Source organism: Ascaphus truei, chromosome 5 (assembly GCF_040206685.1).
Source record: "Ascaphus truei isolate aAscTru1 chromosome 5, aAscTru1.hap1, whole genome shotgun sequence".
NCBI classification, from domain to species: Eukaryota; Metazoa; Chordata; class Amphibia; order Anura; family Ascaphidae; genus Ascaphus; species Ascaphus truei.
In genome coordinates, this window is record NC_134487.1 from 288,347,655 (window position 1) to 288,371,939 (window position 24,285).

Below are 24,285 nucleotides of genomic sequence, written 5' to 3' on the forward strand. Positions count from 1 at the left end.
GCCCTCTAACTCATTTGTTTTACATTTATTACATTTTATTGTATTTACAATAACCAGAGAAGAACCCAAATGAATAAAAATGAAGAAACAATGTATTAATATCTATCCAGAACAATGATAATATCACCAGTATTACAAGAATAAACCACCCCAAAACAACAAAAATAGCGTAAATCCATAACAAACCGGAATGTCATTTTTATTAGAACTTTTTGAGGTTCTGTGCAGCCCCCACTTAACCCCTTCAGGCATAGTTATCCCCAGCTGGCTGTCAGCTGGTAATTTCTCTGAGTATTCAGTGCTGTTTTTGGAGACCCCGAATGAGCGGAGCTGCTTCCCCCTCATCCTCTGCTGTGTATCCCCAAGTCTGCCAATATCTCACGCACCCTTTGTCTTCCAGCCTCAGCAGGTGCAGCCGCAGGCAGTGAAACCGCAGATGCAGCCTCAGCCCAGGACCCCAGGTGGCTGGGGGGCTTCAGCTCAACCCGGCCCTCCCCACAAGGTACAGAATAGTCCTGCCCCACCGGTTGGTGTTATTGCTTCTCAGTGCGTTGCAGCGAAGGCCCCCCTGCTCTGCAGAGCTCACTCATCCCCTCCTCGCTACACACACTGACCCTCATACTCCACACACTCCCAAAGCCATCAAACTCTCCCCCTCACTCCTTCCTTCCTTCCTTCTTTCCTCCCACATGCCTCCATCATGTCAGCTGCCCAGTGGGCGCATGCGGCACGGTCTGGAGATGGAGGCTCCTCGTTGTCTTCTGTGCTGGGCTGAGAGAGGCGAGGCAGATCGCAGCCTCTACGTCTCCAGGCAGCCAGCTGAGTTTTTTCCAGTGGGACCGCGGCACCCTTGACAGAGGGTCGCGGCACACAAGCGTTTCACAGCCCCCTGGTTGAGATGGATGGAGATATATATATATATTTATTGCATTTGGAACGTTGGCTTTACTAATCTAACATAGAACATGCAGGGCACGGGGTTAGAGGCCCAAAAGGTGGTTATATCCTTCAGCTCACCGAGGTACAGCAGCATGAAAGGCAGGAAAAAAAACCCTGTGGAGAGAAGCTGTGAGGAGCCATGATTGCCTCACTGCCCGTCTCTGGGCATACTAAAGGATGTAACACTATATAAGATAAGGGGTAGAAATTAGATGGCCAGAAAATGAAAGACTGTGTGTGGACCAGCAGTGCTCCCCCGCTGCGTGACCAGACATGAGAGCGAATCTAAGGAGGCTGGAGGGACGAAAGCGGCCGGGCACGAGCAAGCTAACTCGGGAAGGGAAGGTGCTGGGCGTGTGAGCGTCGGGTACCCGGGGAGAGAGGTTGGCTGGGGTTGAGCGTAAGGTACCCGGGCAGGGAGGATGGCTGGGAGCAGGAGTGTAGCGTGCCGGGCAAGGGGGACACTGGGCACGTGAGCGTCGGGTACCCGGGGAGGGAGGATGGCTGGATGTGTGAGCGTAGCATACCCGGGGGGGGGGGGAGGGCAGCTGGGCACATGAGCATCGGGTACCCTGGGAGGGAGACGGCTGGTGTGTGAGCGTAGCATACCCGGAGAGGGAGGCAGCTGGGTGTGAGCATCGGGTACCCGGGAGGGAGGATGGCTGGATGTGTGAGCATAGCATACCCGGAGGGAGGAGGGCAGCTGGGTGTGAGCATAGGGTACCCGGAGGGAGAACGGCTGGTGTTGAGTGTTGGGTACCGGGAGAGAGGATGGCTGGGTTGAGCGTAGGGTACCCGGGGGAGGGAAGACGGCTGGGCACGTGAGCATAGGGTAACCAGGGAGGGAGGACAGCTGTGCGCATGAGTGTGGCATACCCGGGGAGGGCAGCTGGGATTGAGCGTAGGGTACCCGGGGAGGGAGGGCGGCTGAGCACGTGACCGTCGGGTACCCGGGGAGAGAGGCCAGTTGGTGTTGAGCGTCGGGTACCCGGGAGAGAGGATGGCTGGGTTGAGCGTTAGGGTACCCGGGGAGGTGAAGACGGCTGGCACGTGAGCATAGGGTAACCAGGGAGGGAGGACAGCTGTGCGCATGAGTGTGGCATACCCGGGGAGGACAGCTGGGATTGAGCGTAGGGTACCCGGGGAGGAGGGCGGCTGAGCACGAGTGTAGGGTACCCGAGGACGGAGGACGACTGGGTGCTGAGCGTAGGGTACCGGGGAGGGAGGATGGCTGTTGGCAGCATGCCGGGAGGGCGGCTGGCATGTGAGCGTAGCATACCCGGGAGGGAGAATGGCTGGTGCTAAGTGTAGGTGACCCAGGAGGGGGGATGGCTGGGTGGTGCGTCGGGTACCCGGGGAGCAAGAATGGCTGGGTGCTGAACGTAGGGACCCGGGTAGGGAGATGGCTGGGCACATGAGCATAGCATACCGGGGATCCAGGGTGTGTGAGCATAGAGTACCCAGGGAGGCAGGACACGTGAGCGTAGCGTACCCAGGGAGGCAGGACACGTGAGCGTAGCGTACCCAGGGAGGCAGGGCACGTGAGCGTAGCGTACCCGGGGATGCAGGACACGTGAGCGTAGCGTACCCGGGGAGGCAGGACACGTGAGTGTAGTGTACCCAGGGAGGCAGGACACGTGAGCGTAGCGTACCCAGGGAGGCAGGGCACGTGAGCGTAGCGTACCCAGGGATTGCAGGACACTGTGAGCGTAGCGTACCCAGGGAGGCAGGACACGTGAGTGTAGCGTACCAAGGGAGGCAGGGCACGTGAGTGTAGTGTACCCAGGGAGGCAGGGCACGTGAGCGTAGTGTACCCAGGGAGCAGGGCACGTGAGCGTAGTGTACCAGGAGGCAGGGCACGTGAGTGTAGTGTACCCAGGGAGGCAGGGCACGTGAGCGTAGCGTACCAGGGAGGCAGGGCACGTGAGCGTAGTGTACCCAGGGAGGCAGGGCACGTGAGTGTAGCGTACCTAGGGAGGCAGGACACGTGAGCGTAGCGTACCAGGGAGGCAGGGCACGTGAGCGTAGCGTACCCAGGGGATGCAGGGCACGTGAGCGTAGTGTACCCAGGGAGGCAGGACACGTGAGTGTAGCGTACCCAGGGAGGCAGGGCACGTGAGCGTAGCGTACCCAGGATGCAGGACACGTGAGCGTAGCGTACCAGGGAGGCAGGGCACGTGAGCGTAGCGTACCCAGGGAGGCAGGACACGTGAGCGTAGCGTACCCAGGGAGGCAGGGCACGTGAGCGTAGCGTACCCAGGGAGGCAGGGCACGTGAGTGTAGCGTACCCAGGGAGGCAGGGCACGTGAGTGTAGTGTACCCAGGGAGGCAGGGCACGTGAGCGTAGCGTACCCAGGGAGGCAGGGCACGTGAGCGTAGTGTACCCAGGGAGGCAGTGCACGTGAGTGTAGCGTACCTAGGGAGGCAGACACGTGAGCGTAGCGTACCCAGGGAGGCAGGGCACGTGAGCGTAGCGTACCCAGGGAGGCAGGGCACGTGAGCGTAGCGTACCCAGGGATGCAGGGCACGTGAGCGTAGTGTACCCAGGGAGGCAGGACACGTGAGTGTAGCGTACCCAGGAGGCAGGGCACGTGAGTGTAGCGTACCCAGGGAGGCAGGGCACGTGAGCGTAGCGTACCCAGGGATGCAGGACACGTGAGCGTAGCGTACCCAGGAGGCAGGGCACGTGAGCGTAGCGTACCCCCCCAGGGAGGCAGGACACGTGAGCGTAGCGTACCCAGGGAGGCAGGGCACGTGAGCGTAGCGTACCCAGGAGGCAGGACACGTGAGTGTAGCGTACCCAGGGAGGCAGGGCACGTGAGTGTAGCGTACCCAGGGAGGCAGGACACGTGAGCGTAGCGTACCCAGGGAGGCAAGGGCACGTGAGTGTAGTGTACCCAGGGAGGCAGGGCACGTGAGCGTAGTGTACCCAGGGAGGCAGGGCACGTGAGTGTAGTGTACCCAGGGAGGCAGGGCACGTGAGTGTAGTGTACCCAGGGAGGCAGGGCACGTGAGTGTAGCGTACCCAGGGAGGCAGGGCACGTGAGTGTAGTGTACCCAGGGAGGCAGGGCACGTGAGTGTAGCGTACCCAGGGAGGCAGGGCACGTGAGCGTAGTGTACCCAGGGAGGCAGGGCACGTGAGTGTAGTGTACCCAGGGAGGCAGTGTGTGTGTGTGTCACTAGCATTTGCTTTTCCACTACCTGTCCCGTCCTAGTGCACAATATCCTGCAGCTTCTGTAAGCTTCACAGTGCGCAAGTGACATCTTGGGACAGAAGGTGTATTGCGCTGTAATCAGCAGTCACGGTTGCTATCCCAAGCAAAGCATGTTTGAGGAGGAATAGGAGCTTGCATGATTCACACGGAGTCATTCGGCAATTACTGTTGCTTACAGTATGATCAAGGACATAGCAGCCATTTTTCTATCCCCAAAATGTTATACAAAACATATAATAATTACCATCTGGTATCTCTTCTATAAACAAAGATGGTACTTGATGTGAGAAGTCACTGTATCAAAATGAGATGTGCGCACTAAATTTGCAAACCATGGGAAACTTGCTGCAGTTTTGCTTTGCGAAACATGAAGCGTGGCTTTTGACACAGAATCTATACAACACACGGAGAGAGGTCGATGAACACACCTGTCAAATATATTAAGACAGTCACCCAAAGATGAAACGTTTCTCAAACGTCTTTTTGAGGTTCACCATCAACATTTTGATGTCCACAAGCCACATAAATTGCATAAATAGTTTTTTATTTTTTTTTAATGTTTTGATGAATTCTCCTGGTGTTGATGAGCAGGACTGTAAGAGGAAGGCTGGTGAAAATCAGCTGTTGGTGAACCGAGGGGACATTTCTCATCAACTGTGAGGGCCCCAAGTTTGCCACATTTCTGAACTTGTGTGAAGGTTTAAACCAGGGGTGGCCAACTCCAGTCCTCAAGGAAATCCCTGCTTCAGCAAAGGTGGCTATCATTGACTGAACCACTGATTGAGCTGCCTGTGCTGAAGCAGGGATAACCTTGACACCTGACCTGTCGGTGGCCCTTGAGGACTGGTGTTGGCCACCCCTGATTTAACCCTTCCCCAGCAATCCACTGTGTACATAGCAACAGAAGGGTGCAAATCTCTTTAAAGAACCAAAGTGAACCAATGCCAGTGCCATGTTTAGGGATTAAACCTAGGTGATCAATATCCTTTTTACCAAAGATATATATTTTAAGCTTCCTTGTAAACATAGTGAGCCGAGACTTGGGAGGGGTACAGATTTCCTCTATTCAGCATGTGCTGGTTCACCCAGAGACCTCTCTCGCCCCCCCCCCCCCCCTCATCTTTGATGGATCTCTGATAAGGACCATGTGGTGAAAGCCAAATACTCCCGCATTCAGAGGCTCCTATGAAATTCAACTTGTAATTAATTCCCCAAACAATTAAAGCGGACAAATCTTTTCTATTAACTGCTATTTGGCTTCGCTTAACACATTTCATTGATACATTATCTTTTGGAAGGCTGTGTCTGATTGCCCCTTTAAAATGAAACATGAACAAATACTTCTTGAAAATAATAGGGATTGCATCTGTGATTAATGTTTCCTAAATATCCTCCTTTCTACAGGTGCCCCCCGGCAAACCCAGGCCCTCCCACCTGCAAGGACAGGACCCCCTGCTCAGCAGAGGCTCTCTCCACAGGGTCAGCAGCCCCAGACTTCACAGCCCAGCTCTCCGCAGCTTCAAAGATCTCCCAACTCTCCTCAGCTTGCCAGACCTGCAGCTGGAACCCCCCCTAACCAGACCCCAAAGCCTGGCACTGCCTCCCCTCAGCAGCCAAGACTTCCTGCCCAAGGACAGACCCAACAGGGGCCTGGGCCAACAGCCAAGCCGCAACCATCACCCCATCCTCATCTCAAGTGAGTGCCCATCCTGAATCAAACCCAAGCAGGGAAAGGGTAAAAGTTGTGTGTGTGATGGTATTCTTTCATATCCTAAATGTACTTTTACATCTCATTAAGCAGGAGTCCTGTTTTTTCTTGTGGGTAGGGGGTGGGGGAGGTTAGTACCCGAGTCGTGGAGTCTTCCGGAGAAGAACCGCAGTTCCCAGAGGTCCAGGTAACCTGTTGTTCCCAAGATATTTGCAGTTTTAACCACGAGACTACTTCCCCAGTTGAGGCCACCGGGGTCAGCCTTGCTCTGGTAGCCAATAGAAAGCCACAAAGTCATCAAAAGATGTGACATTGCAGCTTTCTTTTTTTTTTTTAACATTTTTATTAGGAAACAGGCAAATTTACAGGCATATATCACATCTCAATATCCTAATACACTCTGATTTTCAAATTTTCCATGTTGAAGGGGGGTAGGGGGTGTACCGCCAAGAGTGGCGCGACCTCTGGGTCACCGGGTGACCGGGGGAGCGAGAGATCTGAAAAAGAGAGGGGGGGGATAGAGGGGAAGGGGGGGGGGTGGGTATAGAGATGGGGGGGGTGAGGGGTGAGCCTCCCCCACCCCGCCGACCCTAGCGTCCTTCAGGCTGAGGTTTGAATGGTCATAATTTCTTCTATCAGATTCTCTTGGGTGTCAGTGAATCTCCCAGGGTTCCCAAATTTTGTAGTGACTTGCAGTCTTGCGTTTGAGAAACGTCGTCAGACGTTCCATGAGCATTACATCGTCTATTCTTCTCTTAACCGCCTGAATGGAGGGGGGAGAGATCTTTTTCCAGGAGAATGCCACAGCACACCTAGCCGCGGTAAGGATGGAGGAGATTAATTTTCCTACCGGGCGGTCAATTTCCTCTATTGGCCTGCCCAGGAGGAAGGTCAGTGGATCTGGGTCTAATGTGAGACTAGTTACCTCTCGGATTAAAGTTTGAATAGAAAGCCAAAATGTTTGGATTTTTGGGCATGACCACCAAATGTGGGCCATGTCTCCTCTCTGTCCACAGCCTCTCCAACATAGGTCTGAGACCAGGGGGTAGATTTGCTTTAATCTAACTGGGGTAAGATACCAGTGGAACATGATTTTGTAGATATTCTCTTTTGTCGTGGTACAGATGGAAGTTCCTGAAGCAGCGTCCCATATATCCTCCCAGTCTTCTCCATCTATGTCTATACTTAATTCCGCCGCCCACTTGGACATATAGTCGTGAGTGGAGGGGCCTGCTGATCTCTCCATACCAGCGTATATGTTAGAGATCAATGCTTTTTGATGTGTACAAGTTCGGCAGAGCCTCTCAAAGTTGGTGAGGGGAGGATACTCAAATTTTGGGGACAATTTTTGGAGATAATGTCTAATTTGGAGATACTTAAATGGACTCAATTCTGGGGCCTCGTGTTTTGTTCGTAATTCTTGGAAGTTCAGCAGCCTTCCATCGCTCAATAGGTCGGCGACCACCCTAACCCCCTTCAGATGGAAGTAGTCGAATTGTTTTGGTTCACATCCTGGGGGGAAATGGGGATTGTTGTGGATCGGAATAAGCAGCGAGCCCGGAGCAGTTAGTTTAAACTTTGATCTGCATTTCCGCCAAACTTCCCAGGTGTGTCTGGTGGCACCAAGGTCGAACCTACGGGGTGGTCTATCCCCCTTGTCTATGCACCAAAGGTGGGCCTGCAGAGAAGGCGTTTTTACGTAGTGGGATTCAATATCTCGCCAGCAATAGAGACCCGGGTCTGCGTTCCACACTACGGCTTGCCTCAACTGGGCCGCTAAATAATACTTTGTGATATCTGGGACACCCAGGCCCCCTCTTTCTCTTGACGTCAGGAGGACCGATCTGGCAACCCTGGGCCTTTTGCCCCTCCAGATAAAATTAAACATTCTATTCTGGATGTTTTTAAGTTCAGGGCTGGGAACATGGATCGGGAGTGTCTGGAAATAGTATAACAATCTGGGGAGTATATTCATTTTTACTGAGATCATCCTTCCGATCCATGAGATCTGGTAGTCTTCCCATTTGTCCAGGTCTTTTTTGATTTTCCCGAATAAAGCCGGGTAATTATATTTGTACAATGACTGGTAGTTACCTGATACATTCACTCCCAGATATTTAATGTATGAGGAACTCCATCTATAATTAAAGTTCAGTTTTAGTAAGTTAATTTCCGATTCTGATACATTTAAGTTTAGGGCTTCTGATTTGTCATTATTAATTTTGTAGTCCGAAATTTTGCCGAACTCCACCAATTCTTTATGAAGATTGGGGAGCGATGTTTGAGGGTGAGTTAGGGACAGTATTATGTCGTCGGCAAAGAGCGAGATTTTGTAATTTGTATCGCCAATTGGTACGCCCTGGATATTTGTGCTCTCGCGTATTTTGGCCGCCAGGGGTTCGATTGTCAGGGCGAAGAGGAGAGGGGATAAAGGACAGCCCTGCCTTGTACCATTTGTTATTGGAAATCTTTGCGCTGTACCTCCCGGGAGTTTGATTGCTGCTGATGGATTTTGGTACAGTGCTCGGACCCCCTCTAGGAATGAATCCCTGAAACCAAATTTTTGTAAAGTTTTGTCTAGGAATAGCCAATTGATTCTGTCAAACGCCTTCTCTGCGTCCAAGCTGAGGAGAACTGCCTTGGTGTTTGTAAGGTTAATGTGATCTATTATATTTATAATTTTGCGGGTGTTGTCCGAGGCCTGGCGGCCTGAGACAAATCCCACTTGGTCGTTATGGATAAGTCTGGGTAGAATGGGGTTTAATCTGTTCGCTAGTATTTTGCTGTATAGCTTAAGGTCGTTGTTCAACAGCGATATGGGGCGGTAACTCCCACATTGCATTGGGTCTCTCCCCTCTTTATGGATTATTGCTAAATTAGCCAATGACATTGATGCTGGTATGGGGTCACCTTCCATAAAGGAGTTGAACAAGTCCAGCAGGTAAGGAGATAGGGACGGGAAAAACCTCTTGTAGTAGGCGTTTGTGAATCCATCAGGGCCGGGGGCTTTGGATAGTTTTAGAGCTTTTACAGCGTCTGCCAATTCCTCTTTTGTAATTTTCCCATTCAGTGTCTCGTTCTCCTTCTCTGTTAAGGATGGGAGGTTGCAGCTATCTAAATAGTTTGAAACTGCCGTAAGCCTTGATGCTCTATTATTTTCCTCTTGAGTTCTGAGGTTGTATAATTTGGTATAAAATTTGGTGAATTCCTCCGCAATGTGTCTGTCATTATATAATATGTGACCTGACCTGTTCTTGATCGCAGTTATTTGGGACCTCTTTTGTACCCCTCTTAATTTACTGGCCAATAGTCTGTCAGCTTTGTTGCCCTTATCATAGTATCTCTGGTTAGTCCATCGAAGGGCTTTTTCGACATCCTCGAGTTGGATCTTTTTCAACTCGTTTCTGGCGGTAGTTAAGGTTTTGTATATTTTCCCCGAGGGGTTAGATTTGTGTTGCTGTTCTAGTTTGATTATTTTCTCTGTCAAGTCTTTGAGTAGTTTTGCCTTAGTTTTTTTCCTATGGGATGCTATGGAGATAAAAGTACCTCTGATGGTTGCCTTATGGGCTTCCCATAGTACCGCTGAGGATGGGACTGAACCTGAGTTGTTCCTGAAGTACTCTGATAGGGCTGACTTGACTTCTCTCTCTATTTCCGGGTGATTCAATAATGAATCGTTTAGTTTCCAGTTAAATGCGCTCGACTTTGTGAATGGAACTGAGAGAGTTAATGAGATAGGGGCATGATCCGACCATGTGATCGGGCCTATATCCGTTTTTTGGGAGGCCTCCAAGACATTCTTGGTTGTAAAGAGGTAGTCAATGCGAGAATAGGTCTGGTGGGGTGCGGAGTAAAAGGTATAGTCCCTTTGGCCCTGATGTTGGGATCTCCAAACGTCCACTAGGGAAAAATCTTTGATAATTGCTCTAAATGCTGTTCCCATCTTTAGGGATAGTACCGTGTGTGGGCGGTCAAAAGGGAGTGTCTTATCCTCCAGTGGGTTTAAGGCCATGTTTAGGTCTCCCCCCACTATCAATGAGGGTAGGTAGGTAGGGTCAATTGTGTTTAGGACTGTTTTCAAGAACTCTGCTTGGTTCTCGTTTGGTGCATAAAGGTTGACCAGGGCGATCGCCGTGCCTGCTAGTGAGCCATATACCACAAGAAATCTACCCCCTGGGTCTGAAACTTTTTTGACAAAATTGAATGGGGTTCCCTGGCGGATTAAAATGGCTACCCCTTGTTTCTTGCTACTGAACGAGGAATAATAGCTCAGCGGGAATGTATTATTAAATATTTTAGGCAGCTCGTGGTCTGTGAAGTGTGTCTCCTGGAGAAAGATGATATCTCCTTGGGATCTTTTCATCTCCTGGAGAGCTAGTTTTCTCTTCCTATGGCTCTGTAGTCCTTTAACGTTAAGGGAGATAACTTTGATTGGGGCCTGGCTAGCCATTTTTGTTATCTCTGGAGGGGCCTTTGCGGATCACCCCTTTCCCAACCGGGGGACCGTGACTGATTACTGTGCCTGTGGGATAGGAAAGAACATCTCTGGCGGAAGAGGGTGACCTGTTGTCTGGACCTGGGTCAGCGGTGTCGGGGGGGTGGAGGGGGATAGGGTGGACGGGAAGGGTAAAGGACTGCTGGGACAGCACCAGCAGGCAGAGAGAAAAAGGATGGGGGCCTGAGGGCGCCCCCAATGGGGTGTAGCCGGAATTGCATACCGGCATTCGGACTTAGGGTCCTTGGGGGGTAGACCCGGGAGTACAGACTGGCTCGTCCAGGAGGGTGTGGACCCCTTAATGTTTTTTTCAAAACCCTTTTCCCTATGTGTATATAGCCAACAGGGAGAAGGATAGAGACAGGGGGGGGGGCGGGGGGAGGGTGCTCCATAGTGGGGCCGGGGTGGCCTATGATGATCGAGTGGGACAGGTGATCTTTTACATAAGCATACATTCAGGTAACGCAGGCGTTAGTTTCTCCGCATGGCTGATCAGTTATAACGATTCCCTCTGGATAAACGTTTCGACAATAACATCCTATTTAACTTTTTAACTCTAACAAGCATAAACCATAATGAACACTCAGCTATCTTATACAGTGCCTATTCTATGGGGCTGATTTGCTGGCAGAGGAGGGCTGTCTGTAGGTCTCTTAGCCGACCTCTTGTTTGCGGTGGGAGGGGGGGGAGGAGAGGGGGGGAGGAGAGGGGGGGGGAGGAGAGGGGGGCGGGGAGGAGGGAGGGGGAGGGAAGGGGGAGAGAGAGGGGGGGAGAGAGACGGGGGAGGAGGGGGGGGAGAGAGACGGGGGAGGAGGGGGGAAGGCGGGAAGGACAGGAGCTCCATAGTGGGGTAGGGGTGGCCTGTGATGGTCGAGTGGAACAGATGATCTTTTACATAAACGCACATTCAGGTAACGCAGGCGTTAGTTTCCCAGCATGGCAAATGAGTTATAACGATTCCCTCTGGATAAACGTTTCGACAATAACATCCTATTTAACTTTTTAACTCTAACAAGCATAAACCATAATGAACACTCAGCTATCTTATACAGTGCCTATTCTATGGGGCTGATTTGCCGGCAGAGGAGGGCTGTCTGTAGGTCTCTTAGCCGACCTCCTGTTTGCGGTGGGAGGGGAGGGGGGCGAGGGGGAAGGGGAGGGGGGATGGAGGGGAGAGGAAGGAGAGGGGGGGGGTAGGGGGGAGAGAAAGGAGAGGGGGGGAGGAGGGGGTGGGGGGAGAGGGGGTAGGGGGGGGAGAAGGGGTAGGGGGGGTAGGGGGGAGAGGAAGGAGGGGGGGGTGGGGGAGGGGGGGAGGAGGGGAGGGGGGGAGAGGGGGTAGGGGGGGGGGAGAGGAAGGAGGGGGGGTGGGGGAGGGGAGGGGGGAAGGAGGGGAGGAGGGGGGAAGGAGGGGGGAGGTGAGGGAGAGGGGGCGAGGTGGAGGGGAGAGGGGGGGAGGAGGGGAGGAGGAGGGGGGGAGGGGAGGAGGAGGGGGGAAGGGGGAGGCAAGGGGAGGGGGGAGAGGGGGGAGGAGGGGGGGAGGGAGGAGGAGGGGGTGAGGAGGGGGGAGGGGGGGGTGAGGAGGGGGGAGGGGGGGAGGGGGGGGCAAGGAGGGAGGAGCGGGGGGGGGAGGGGGGAGGAGGAGGGAGGAGAGGGGGGGAAAGGGGGGAGGGGAGGGGGGGAAAGGGGGGAGGGGAGGAAAGGGGGGGAGGGGGGGAAAGGGGGGGAGGGGAGGGGGGGGAAAGGGGGGGAGGGGAGGGGGGGAAAGGGAGGGAGGGGGGGGGAGGAAAGGGGGGGGAGGGGAGGAAAGGGGGGGAGGGGGGAGGGGAGGAAAGGGGGGGAGGGGAGGAAAGGGGGGAGGGGAGGAAAGGAGGGGGGGGAGGGGGGAAGGGGGGGGGGAGGGGGCAAAGGGGGAGGGGGGAGGGGGGGGGGGAGGGGGGAGGGGGGGGGAGAGGGGAAAGGGGGAGGGGGGAGGGGGGAAAGGGGGAGGGGGGGGCCAGACACACCCGTAACAATATGGATAGTCGACAGTCCTTCTGCGTAGACCATGGAGACAGGCCCTGTCCGGATCCCCCCCATCCCCCCCGCCCCCCCCCACAGACCGTCTTCAGGAACGGGGACGGCTCCCTGCAGCTGGCACCGTGGCTTCCTCTCGTCAGTTCTCCACAAGCGAGGGGGCCCCCTCGGCTTCAGGCAGGCTCTCCTCCCGGGATCCCCGCCCCCCCCCCACCCAAAATCCGCAACTGGCGTCTCCCCCTCGGCTCTGCTCCTTGGACCGCTCGTGCAGGTCTTTTATGGTGGTGCAGGTGGGTCTCCAATGAGACCTGGGTACTGGGTGCGTCGTCGAGGTGCACTCAGCGGAGTGGTCCTCAGGCGTGAGTTCGGCCCCCAGGGGCGTGCTGTCTTTCAAGTGATCTCACTCCATGATGTAGGTGGGCCGACTGTGCTGCCGGGGATTTTATTTCGACGTTCAGGTGAGCTCCACGGGGTAGACGGCCGCTAGCAGGCGTATCTGCGTCTCCTCTTCAGTGATCACTGCAGGCGGTTGCATCCGCTCAGTGCTGGGATAGATCTACGGCAACGGCCAACTGGGAATAAGGAGGTTAGTTTGGGTATTCCTTTACTTTCTTTTTGCCTGCGCTTGGGTTGGAGCAGCGGTTCTGCGGGAGGGGCGGCTAGGCCCGCCTTCCTCTTCAGCATCTCGGCTTGGGCTCTCCTCTGATCCCCAAGAGGGCGGGGGAGTGAGGCCTAGTGCTCTTGCGAACGCCGCCATCTCCTCCGGGCGCCTCAGGGTTAAGAATTTCCCATTTTTGCTGGCCGTTAATCTAAATGGAAATCCCCACCTGTAGCGGACACCACTTTCTCGTAGGAGCAGCGTTAAAGGTTTGAGTTCCATTCGCCTGTTTACAGTGGTTCTGGATAGGTCGCTGTAGACTTGTATTTTTTCCTCTTGGAAGGTAATGTCTCCTTTTTCTCGGCATGCTGTCAGGATTCGTTCCTTGGTGGTGTAGCTGTGGAATTTTACAATCAGGTCTCTTCTTCTATTCGGATCCTCCGACCTGGGGCCAAGGGCTCGGTGGGCCCGATCTATCTCCATGTCTCTGGGTTCCACATCTCCACACAGGGAGGAGAAAAGTTCCAGTAGGTACGGCCGGATGAGATCGGGGAGAACAGCCTCAGGGACGTTGCGGATCCGCAGGTTCTGTCTCCTGTCCCTGTTCTCCTGGTCTTCTATTGCGTCTTTTAGGCCCGCCACTTCTTCCCCCAGCCGAAATACTTCGTCCTCGGCCTCCATTAGCCTCTGAAGAGTCTCTCCCTGTTTTGTCTCGAGCTCGGTGGTTCTCTCGGTGAGACCTGAGATCTCCTCCTTGAGCTCCGTGACGGCTATCTTGAGATCCTGTTGCAGTGAGGAATGAAGTTTGTTGTGGAGGGATGTCATAAAATCCTCAAGGTATGCTTTCGTTATTACCTCTCCACGGTCGTGGCGGTCGCTTGCAGAGGTGGGGGAGCCGCGTGCGTCGGCGCCATCTTGGTTGTCAGGCGCCGCGCCTGGGCTTCTCTGCGCCGGCGGGAAATATTTAGTTACCGCTGGCGTTGAGGCTTTTTTCTGCCGCGACTGCATTGCCGCGGTGGTCCCCCTTCTGGGGATGTTTGCGAGGGGCCGTAGATGTTAGGGGAAAGGTGGTGGTCCAGGGGGGGAGGGGAGGCGCAGGGACAGCGCAGGCACCTGGGGGTCCTTGTGGGGAAGTGAGACAGAGTTATTTATTTATTTATTTCTTCTGTAGTGTTACTGTATATCTGGGCTGCTGCAGTGATGTGGGGCTGACAACAATAGGTGCACTTTGTGGGATGTTAGGGCCTCTCCCTCCCAGTCACGCCTCCAGAACTCACCCCCTCCCGGCGTTCCCCCTCTCCCCCCGGTCCGGGATTTATTTATTTCTTCCTCGCGGCCGCGGGAGGCTGCAGCGAGCGTCCCTCTAGCTCCAGAGGCAGGGGGAGCTCCGTCCCCGTCAGCCGCAGGTTCCCCGGTCACAGACCTCGCGGGACACACAGTGCCCCGCCGCCCCTTCCCTCCGCCGGGCCCGCGACTCGCAGGGGGGTCTCCAACAGCTGATCGCCGGATCGGCCGAATCAGTCTCTCCGGCGCTCCGTGGTGCACCAGGGCTGGGACCGCAAAGCGAGGGGTAAAGGTGTTTATTTATTTAATTATACTGCGGGGTCCACAGGGCTCTCCTAAAACGCCGCCATACCTGGTGACGTCACCGGAAGCCCCCCGACATTGCAGCTTTCTATTGGTGACCCATGTACTATATATTTGGGTCAGGAACTAACACACACAAAAAACTACAAATATCTCAAAATCTTTCAGGTCCCCACAGGTCGGGGGCAGTGGATCATCTGAAGGTAATTTATAAATAAATAAATGCAGAGAAAATTGTGGGTTACTGCTCTAATCTGGCAACCTCATCTTAATACATAATTCATTGTTTTCTATTCTTCTATCTATTTTACCTGTTCAATGTAATGAGAAGCAGAGAGTGCAAAGTAATGATGTATTAACTTCCATTCAAACACACAAATGAGTCCATCATTACAGCGTTGTCTCTCTCCTTCTGCACGTCTCATAAGACAGATTTCAGTTTCTTCTCAGTTTTGCTGATCATGTTCCATTTCTATTCCAGCAAATCCCAGTCTCTGACCAACAACATCAATATCTCAGATCCCTCTCAGCGTGGTGGCGGGAATGAGGATGAGGCAAAGGCCGAGACCATCCGGAACCTAAGAAAATCTTTTGCCAGCCTCTTCTCTGACTAACCCCAGCATGAGTCATCACCTGAGGGACATCTCCATCCGGTTCCATACAACCCATCTCTTTGGATCCAGTGCATCCTTCAAGTGCTCAGTTGGAATCCCACCCCTTCTTACAATGGAGGCAGCAGATCTTCATATACCCAACTCACACGGCAGGATCATGCAGAGACGTCTTGTTCGGTTTCTCCAAAGCCAGCATACTTTTCCTGCCCCATCTCACCCTGCAGTAGCTAGATCATTGTGTCCCATCTTACCCACGCCAGAGCCAGCAACTACCTGCATACTTCTCATATTGCTGTATCCTTTACAGATTTGCCACTCTGTTCCACCAAAGCCAGCCAATGCTTCCATTCTTGACATCCTACTAGCATAAGAAGAGCCTTCCAATCTCTCTGTATTCTGTAATATTCTGATGAGCACGCTGGCCAAATTCTACCAACATTGGCAGATCCTAATCCTCTCATTCTGTTGGAGCCATTTTATCCAATCCCACCAGAGCATACATACAATTCTAGCATTAGCTTATCTAATGCATAGATATTTAGTACCCAAACTTTGTGACCCCAATCCAATGAAGTTTGCAGGTATCCTCCAGTGTTCTGACTTCTCCCAGAGTCTGTGGAGATACCAGTCCCAATGGAAGATGCACTTGCATTAAGGCCCAAAGTTAGTCAACTGTACTAAGGCTCAGCACAGCTTTAATGCTGTACATCTGGGATTTAAGATTAGCAAAACGTATTATTTGGGCCAAAGTAATCCCACCAAGACCTTCTGAGGCTACAGAGACATCTTGTGCTGTCCAGTCAAACTGAAATGTTTATTTCCGCGGAATTCCTCTGCTGCGTGGATATCTGCTTCCTTCCAGATGAAGACTGCAGAGGACTTGGAAACCATCCTTCCCACCTCTCATTGGAGAATAGACAAACTTTGTCCAGTGGCAATCAGTCCTATCTCATCTAAGCCTGTGGAGAAATCTTACTGTCCTGTTCTAGTGACGCCTGAAGAGACATTCTGTCTAATGCTGCCACAGCCTGACTAGTTATCAGGCTCTGTTCCATAATGCTGCAAGCTGCAGAGATATCCGGCCATATGCAGATCCAACTGACGCCATCGTGACAGAACCTGCATGCAGATATCTTCCCTCTCTGCAGCCAATGCCTACACAGACCGTATGTTCCTTGTATTCTAAATACATCTCGTCCTACGCTACTTGACCCTAGTGAAACATCTATATCATGGTCACTGCAGAGCCCCCAATTACCTTCCACCGTATCCCACTGGAGCATTCCATCCTGCTGGACCCTACAGTGGTATATGGACCCACATTGGTCCTCTGGAGCCCAACTGACATTGTAATAGTTACTATAAACCAGTGATATTCCTCCTGTGTGGCCTCAACAGTGCCGTCCTTTCAAAGTGAATCCCTTTTCTGCTACAGAAGCCTGAAGTGAATCGAAAGGTTCCAAATAACTGGAAACACCAAACACATCCGAGTTGAACTATGAGCAACGGTAAAGAAACAACTAGATACTCTCTGCATCTAATCCGCTCTGAGTCTGTTGAATGCTTCAGGTGTGCATTATTTACCAAGCAATTCTCTGCCGCAAGACGCCATCCAAGTAAAAAGGCTGCAAGTTCTCTTCCAGTCCCGGGTGTCTTATGGCTGATGACCGCTTAGTAAATTCGGGCAACCTTTCTATAAGGGAAGGTTAGCGAGGTACATTCTACATAAATAGCCCAACGCGTCATATAGTGCAGGGGTGCGCAAACATCTTGAGCTGCGCCCTACTGCCCCCCCCCCCCTCCCCCTCCAAGGACTCTGCCTCATGACGTCATGGGTCATGTGACGTCACCCCGCCGCGTCATTTGCCGCACATTTCCGAAGACCGGGCAGAGAGCAGGTAAGGGAGTTACAGAGGCCTCACGCCTCCCTGGCATTAAATTTAAATGGGGAAGAACGTGGGGCCTCTGTAACTGCCTGCGCCGCCGCCCGCCGAAATTCTCGTGCCCCCGTTTGCACACCCCTGATATAGTGCACCGGATACAGTGGCTTCATGGTAACATGTTACAAGCATTAGAAGATCAGAATGCAGCAGCCCACATAAGTTCAGTCTGACTCTTCGCGTTTCCTTGACACTAAAAGAGACGGCATCGTCTCCAGTTTTATTAACACTTTTGGTGCCAGACGATGCAGAATTGAATCCTGTGTTCAGATACCTACAAGTTAAGTTACAGCTACAATGCTTTTCAAGTCTCTCGGTGCATAGAGGAAAACTACGAAGCCATATACTGTATTTCTTTCTGTTTGAGGGAAACTCCACAGAGAATGATAGGAGGAGGACGACGACGAGGACCTCATTCGGTTTTTACATCATCTTGAGAGGAACCCACACTGCAATGTATTTGAAGAAAAAGATGGGTTTAGAAGGTCAAGCAGGAGGCTCAACTGGTCTTTGCATCTCTCTGACAACGACAGGAGGATTTTACAAGTGTAATCGGTGTATAGACAGGTTGTACAAAATAGAAATTTACCAAGTTGGGGCTTTCAAAAGATTACTTAAATCCTCTAGATCTGCAACACACAGTTAAAAAAAAATGAAATGGGTAAAAAAACCAAAAACAATTGTTATGAAACAGCCCATTGAAATTAAACAGGTCTTTGCAAAGAGAGAGATTTGTAGAAGAGCTGGTCCTTTCTTCCGTGTAGTAACACAGGAGGGAGAGGGAGGAGGGGGTATTATACCTTTTATTGGACCAACAAGTAGTTGAGATGTTACAAGCTTCCAACGTCTAAGGGTCAGGGAAACCCGATGAAGGACCCCGAGAGGTTCGAAAGCTTGTGTTTCCTGTGTTTCTTCCATGTAGTAAGGGGATCTTTTAAGGCAGTGGGCAGAAAATGCAGCCTCCAATTCCTCTATTCTGTCTCAGGCTGTTATGTTTTCTCTGTATTTGTGTTTATTTATTGGCCGCATAAAAAAAATAAAAATTACAACAAAAAAACCCTCACTAGTTTTCATTGTTTGTTCATGATTAGGTCTCGAGTGGGGAAAATATTAAGGCTAAGGAACGCTAAGAGTTTTTTTGTATACTGTTTTAAAATGTGCAATATGTGATTGCAAACAGGTCAAATGCATTTTTTTTATTTTTGCAATGTTGCATTTAAAAAAATACTGTGCTCCGTATAGCGATTCTGCCCCAGAGATATCTGCTAGTATTTATTAGGAAGGGGTGTAAAAAAATATGGCTGCTATTCCACCCCTACTACACGGCTATGGATCCCTGTCAGCTGACTACAATAATCAAGAAACACATTTATAGAATGAAACATTTTTAGGAGTGCTTTGACTTGCTGTGTCCTTAAAAACTTTTAGTGGGAGTGCACATTTAAGGCAAAACGTTAGCGGTCAGAACCACTTCTGAAAACCAACAGGGTGTAATAGCCCTGATCCTGCTGGCAACCGACATCGTCACAGGCAAATAAACAAATAAAAACCAATGACTCCATTAATAGGAGCTTAAATTCTAAAGAATCCAAAAAGAATATTTCATTCCCGTATAGCGATACTTGTGAAAACAGGGCCAAAACATCCTGCCCCAAAGAGCTTACGATCTAATGGGCATGGTGACTTGTTCTAGGATGCAGGGTTAGTGTGTTAACCCTTTCACTGCCAGAGGGGCTAGCAACACATTGCAGACCCTTGGGCTGCGACAGGGTTATCCCCCACACAGTGCAACATTACCTGCCACCACAAGTGTAATGACCTCGGGGCTATAGAGGAGTCTGAGCTACTGAGTACCAAGTATTACTTTTATTTAAAAACACAAGCAGTGTAAGAGCTATTAGTTCCTTAAATTAAGTTAACTCTTTGGCAGATGGAAACACACGCAACATATTGCAATGCAAAATGGCTAAGCAGTCAAAGGGGAAATTCAGAGAGCTCGGATAACATTCCAGACAATGACAGTCAATGCTGATCGAGCTCCAATACGTCATCAAACCTATGTGATTACCCCCCAAACTGAAATAGGCTGCGGCCGTAGTGCGCACGATACGAACAAAATACACTAACAGGCCGGCCGCAGTGCGCGCGTCAGAATTTTGAAGACAAATAATTTGACGCGGCTGCGTCATGAGAACGGTTGAGCCAACGAGGGTGAACCAGCCTGGTGAAGTCACGGCCGCGCCTCCCCATCCGAGTCTGCAGATCGTCTGGGGCGACAGGCGCCCACGACTCCATGCGCTCCGTCGCCCGCCTGCGCCATGTCCAATGCCTTAGAGACAGCGATAAGTAGAAAGGATAATCACATCTCCACTGTAAAAACCTTTTAGGGGCTGAAGACAGCCCAGGACAAACAACATTTCACCCTCGGAAGAAGAAAAAAGGATCGTACATCAGGCCAGTGAGATTAGGAAACCCAGGAGCGAAGGTGCAGCCTTGTGATGCATTCCACTGCTGAGCCGGTGCGTTAGGGAGCTAGCAAAGACCAGAGGGGTCTATGGGAAGGCGCGAGGGTGATCAAACGGGAAACAGGTGTAAGAAACGGCCAATGTTAAATATGGTAAGAGGGAAGGGAAAAGAACAGGGACAATGCCAGTGAGTGGCCGCTGTGGCACCTTTAACTGTGTTACCTCACTTCTGCCCTTATTGAACAAGGGAGAGAGGTAAAGAGACACAGGCTATTTATTGCATTAACTTCATCCCCATGAAGGGAAGATTAACATGTCATCCCCAATGCATTACCCCCACTTCCCAGAGAGAGGGAGAGCGTTTGGTGGAAGATTCACCAAGCCCCGTTACGTTGTTATCCCGCGGCAATCCTACGCGAACATTGAAGTCCTCGGCCGTTAATATAATATCGCTATAAGCTGCATCGGTGCTCGGTGAACCCCGCCGATAATGACAAAAAGAGGGACAGACATAGGGGGTTACTCATTACACTGCAGATTGGTCCTGTACAGCAATTACCTTTGCACCAAAACGCACATGGAATTGAATGGGAGTTTCCATGGGATAGTGCCCAATCAAAACCATCACAGTCTAATGACTAAACTCCATAGAGTACAAAAACAATGTCAGTCCAGTAGCCCCTCTATAGACCCTGCGCGGAAAGACAGAGCTACACAAACACTGTTTGTTCACTTGATTTAAGCCGCCGAAAAGTCTGTGCTTCCCCACATCCTGAGCGCGTTCTGTATCATTCAGTTCGGGAGGGTCAGATGAAGCCCCTTCGGATGTCGTGCGCTCTCCCTCTGCTGGGTCGTGTGCCACTGCGGCCTGGTAGCGTAGGGTTGGTCTCTGCCAGGGGTCCGATGGGGTCAAAATGAGGTCGGAAGGGAGGAAAGCGTCCGGGGACCGGTGACATGCCAGGGATCAAAGAGGTGATGGGGTCTCCAACTACAGGAAGGGTAGGCCGCTGATCATACTCACCCCCGATGATACCGGGGGGATAGATGTGGTTGGGTGGGAATGGGTCAGGGTAGTAAGGGTTGGGGTGGAAGGGCAGAGGATGAGGCGGGGCAGGTAGGAAGAACGTGTGTCTCCATCTCAGAGTCTCTCTCTTCTGTTTGTACTTCTTCTTGTAGAGCTGCAAGAGACGAGCAAAGCTAATCAGGATCACGGCAGGAGCAGAACAAGACACGGGTAGGCAGGAAACACACAAGCAGAGAGAGTGCAATGCAAACAGAGACCATACGGGCGGAAACAGATAGGAAAGAGCATGCAGCAAGGCCAACTAAAACGGTCCAGAAGTAACGCGTTACCCAAGCTAGACAGTTAAAAGCAACCTGGGGAAATAGATCAGTGTCGCAATATATGTTCTTGGACAGATGGAAACGGGATGTAATTATTGGTTAGATATTTAATGAATAGACATGTAAGGTTTTCTTTCAATATGAAGTGCAGAAAGTAAGACACACTGACACACGTAACCCTGTATTTGCAAGAATGTGCTCCATCTACCAGTGTTTGTTTACAGTGAATGCTATATAAATAGTGTATACACACACACACACACACACACAAACACACACAAACACAAACACACAAACAAACCTACCTCCTTCCAATCTGTCTCCCGGCCCCTGGAAATTGGGTCTGAAAACAAACACAAATAAAACTTTGCCTCAATCTCACAAGTCTATAACTTATCATGCCATACAGATTTACCACACTGGGAATTTCAAATGGCCGTATGTTACGAGAACGCAGGCTGGCGCAGTATCCACGAATCTCATTAAAATAAGCAAAAAATAGAATGTTTGGCCATAAGAACACAGCCGATTCCTTCACACACTATAATTATATGTTAGTTACTCAGTGTCAAGTGTTGAGATTTCGGCTTTAAATTAAGCCATTTCAAAGTCACAATGTTCCATTTAGCACAGCTCCGAGACCCCTCACTTTCTATAAGGAACTTCCAAGGATGGAGCCATTAAAAGATTTCATTAGCGCTCCTTATGTGCAGGATTCCGACATGACACCATTTTAGGACCGAGGAAGGTGACATTTTTCCCTGCAGTGGCCACTACTCAAATCCCACCTCGAACCTCCCCCGTGTGCCCCACCAAGCTCCCCCGCTGCATGTGCACCTGTCTGTTCACCTCGGAAGTCACGCAGGTACAAGAACCGCCAGAGTGAGGGGTCGCTGGTCTCTGCCCATAAATCTCGGCAAGAGGCCGCGAGGGACAGGACGGAGCGCACGTCCAGAAGCCGGAAGATCCGCAGCTTGAGTTCCAGCGGGAGAACGCACAGCCCAAAGACATCGGGGAGATTCAGAGCTGTGATACAAAAGATACAACGGGAGGAGGAGAGTGTGAGAAGTTGCCTGCAGTCTACAGTATTTCTATAACAGATGTTCAATACGCTGTCCTATCTAGCTGATAATTAGCCAACTAGTAACGTCACGGATTGTAAAGTGTGTGACCCTCATTTAAATCCCAGTGTATGCTCTGTGCCACAGGCCACATACTTACTGTAAGTTCTATGGGCTGACAACGTCTAGTACTGTATACAGTGCTATCACTACGGAGAAGATCGTCAGCAAAAGGGAATTTATCTTATTGTTAATTCATTTTCTTCAAGTCCTTGTATTCTAGTACAGTAGGACAAAAGGGAAACCCTGCCCCAAAGGGCTTCCAATTTAAATGTTATTTGGGAGATGCATAGCCACAGGAGGAGTAAGAGTGCAAGTCAGGGAGTCAGTCGTGTAAATAAACAAAAAATCGCTATTTACAAGTTAAACGCGCCAATATCCTCAAAAATAAAGAGCAGTACACCACTCTCTCCAAGAGCACTTCTGGACTTTACATAATGGTGCACGTACACCCATTCCGGCTCTGGAAGTTCACCAACACAGAACTTACATTGTAAGGTGTGCTAGACAAGCGTTGCTTTTGGTCTAGTTTTACACTGATGTTACCCTGAATTGCACCACCCTCTCTGTTTTAGCTCTGTGTTTCCATCTGTTTACCATGCTTCCCTGAGCATTGCAGATGTTACAGCTGTGACAGTACATGCAGAATTATAAAGCGGTCCCGCTTAATGGAGTGTATGCTCATTTTACAGCAGCATGAAAATATGCTGGCCTGTGTGTGGCTCACAAGTTGTTATTGTTGGAGGAGGCAACCAGATCTAACCCCGATAAGTTATAGCAATGTGTCACAGACTATGCCAGCAGTGAAGGTGTTAACCAGAAAGCCCACTCTTACCTTGCCGAGTTGCAGCAAGCAGGGGGTACACTAGCTGATCTTTAAACAGGCGAGATAACTTTTGGAGGTGTTTATACACGGAGGCAACATCAGCACCTGAAGACAACAAAAAGACGCTGCAGTCTCCAAGCCACACAGTCCTGTAAATTTCACACAGGCTATAATACCATTTAATTGGGCGAGACACAGAGAGGGCGAGACACAGACAGAGATATTAAAGAGCTTTCCAAACATCGCAGGTCTCTGCGATACACATTACAGGTGTAAGGAACTCTGCTCGTGGATCAGTTCATTAGTACAGCCTGTTCTAACCCAATCATAAGAGAGCCAGTCATGTCCACGACAAATTCAACAGAAGAAAAGATAATAGATGAAAAGAAGAAGGCGTAACTAGCTCGTATAACGGCGGAGGATCCCAAACATGTATTTTTGAAGTGAGTGAAATTGGGAGGCGCTAGTGTACAGAGGGGTGAGATAATGGAAATCTGTCTGTATCCCAATGCCAGCTGCTTAGCACCTTGCTTAAGCCCCTTTACCTCCCCTGGTTACTCAATGATTACACTGCAAACCCGTCTGAGCAGGCTCCACAAAGCAGAGAGCTTGATCTGCTTTGATTTCCATCGGAAATTCCCTACACTGAGCAGGTAAAAATGTGTGTCCCAAAAAGCAGCAGAACTTCCAAGTGTATTTTGGTGGAACGTTCATAAAATGAGAGAGAGAAGAAAGGAGAAGAAGATATTATACACCCATATCAACTTTGGGTGCATATATATTTACGGATTACCTTATCAACTAATATGATCATTCACCCTACACTTTGAATTTATGACCAGACAGGTCTATTTGTTATCACACCCAGAACTGGTATTTTTTAGTTATTTTATTCCACCTGCTTTACCTTAAGTGCCAATTCCTTTGAACTAATTTGGATTAAATGTTATGTTTTAAACTAATTACACTATGCAATCAAATTTGACTTTGGTGCGCCAAATAGAGAGCTCTCTCTCTCAAGTGCCCAGTTGCACTTATTTGACTTATCCCTGCTTCAGTACAGGTGGTTCAGTCTTTGATTGAGCCAACTGTGCTGAAGCAGGGATATCCGAAAAACCTGACCTGTTGGTGGCCCCTGAGGACTGGAGTTGGCTACCCCTGTATTATGGGGAAATATGGCGTGCGCCTGTCCTACCTTGTGCTGGGAAGGAAATATACGACTCTGTGGGGAGCTGCAGCCTCTTCACGGTTTTCATCTCGTTGTTAATCTTCAGGGTGGCTGCAGGTCACAAATACAAGAAGTGGGTCAGAAAGCTACAGTGAAGTCCAACATAAAGATCATGTTTGATGACGCATTAAAAAAAAAAAACTTGCTTAAAAAACACAACTCAATTGACCATTAAAAAGGCGAAATGGTCC

The 24,285-nt window shown here is 50.8% G+C and overlaps 2 protein-coding genes across 9 annotated transcripts in view; one reads left to right on the plus strand and one right to left on the minus strand.

The window, feature by feature from the left end:
- Positions 1 to 18,164, plus strand: part of SYN3 (synapsin III) — a 210,224-nt gene extending 192,060 nt beyond the window's left edge. Inside the window, exons 11-13 of the mRNA XM_075599202.1 lie at positions 401 to 461; positions 5,560 to 5,851; positions 15,038 to 18,164. Of these exons, the coding sequence (XP_075455317.1) occupies positions 401 to 461; positions 5,560 to 5,851; positions 15,038 to 15,170 (486 nt within the window). The 3' untranslated portion in view covers positions 15,171 to 18,164. The remainder of the gene's footprint in view (positions 1 to 400; positions 462 to 5,559; positions 5,852 to 15,037) is intronic.
- A 790-nt stretch (positions 18,165 to 18,954) lies between these two features.
- The window catches only part of FBXO7 (F-box protein 7), a 29,036-nt gene continuing 23,705 nt past the window's right edge, over positions 18,955 to 24,285 (minus strand). For 7 of the 8 annotated variants that reach the window (XM_075602531.1, XM_075602528.1, XM_075602530.1 and 4 more), the window contains exons 6-10: positions 24,062 to 24,145; positions 22,876 to 22,971; positions 21,757 to 21,945; positions 21,225 to 21,262; positions 18,955 to 20,753 (exon numbers count right to left, since the gene is read on the minus strand). In XM_075602531.1, the coding sequence (XP_075458646.1) occupies positions 20,382 to 20,753; positions 21,225 to 21,262; positions 21,757 to 21,945; positions 22,876 to 22,971; positions 24,062 to 24,145 (779 nt within the window). In that variant the 3' untranslated portion in view covers positions 18,955 to 20,381. The remainder of the gene's footprint in view (positions 20,754 to 21,224; positions 21,263 to 21,756; positions 21,946 to 22,875; positions 22,972 to 24,061; positions 24,146 to 24,285) is intronic. The other variant, XM_075602534.1, reaches the window with a different exon arrangement.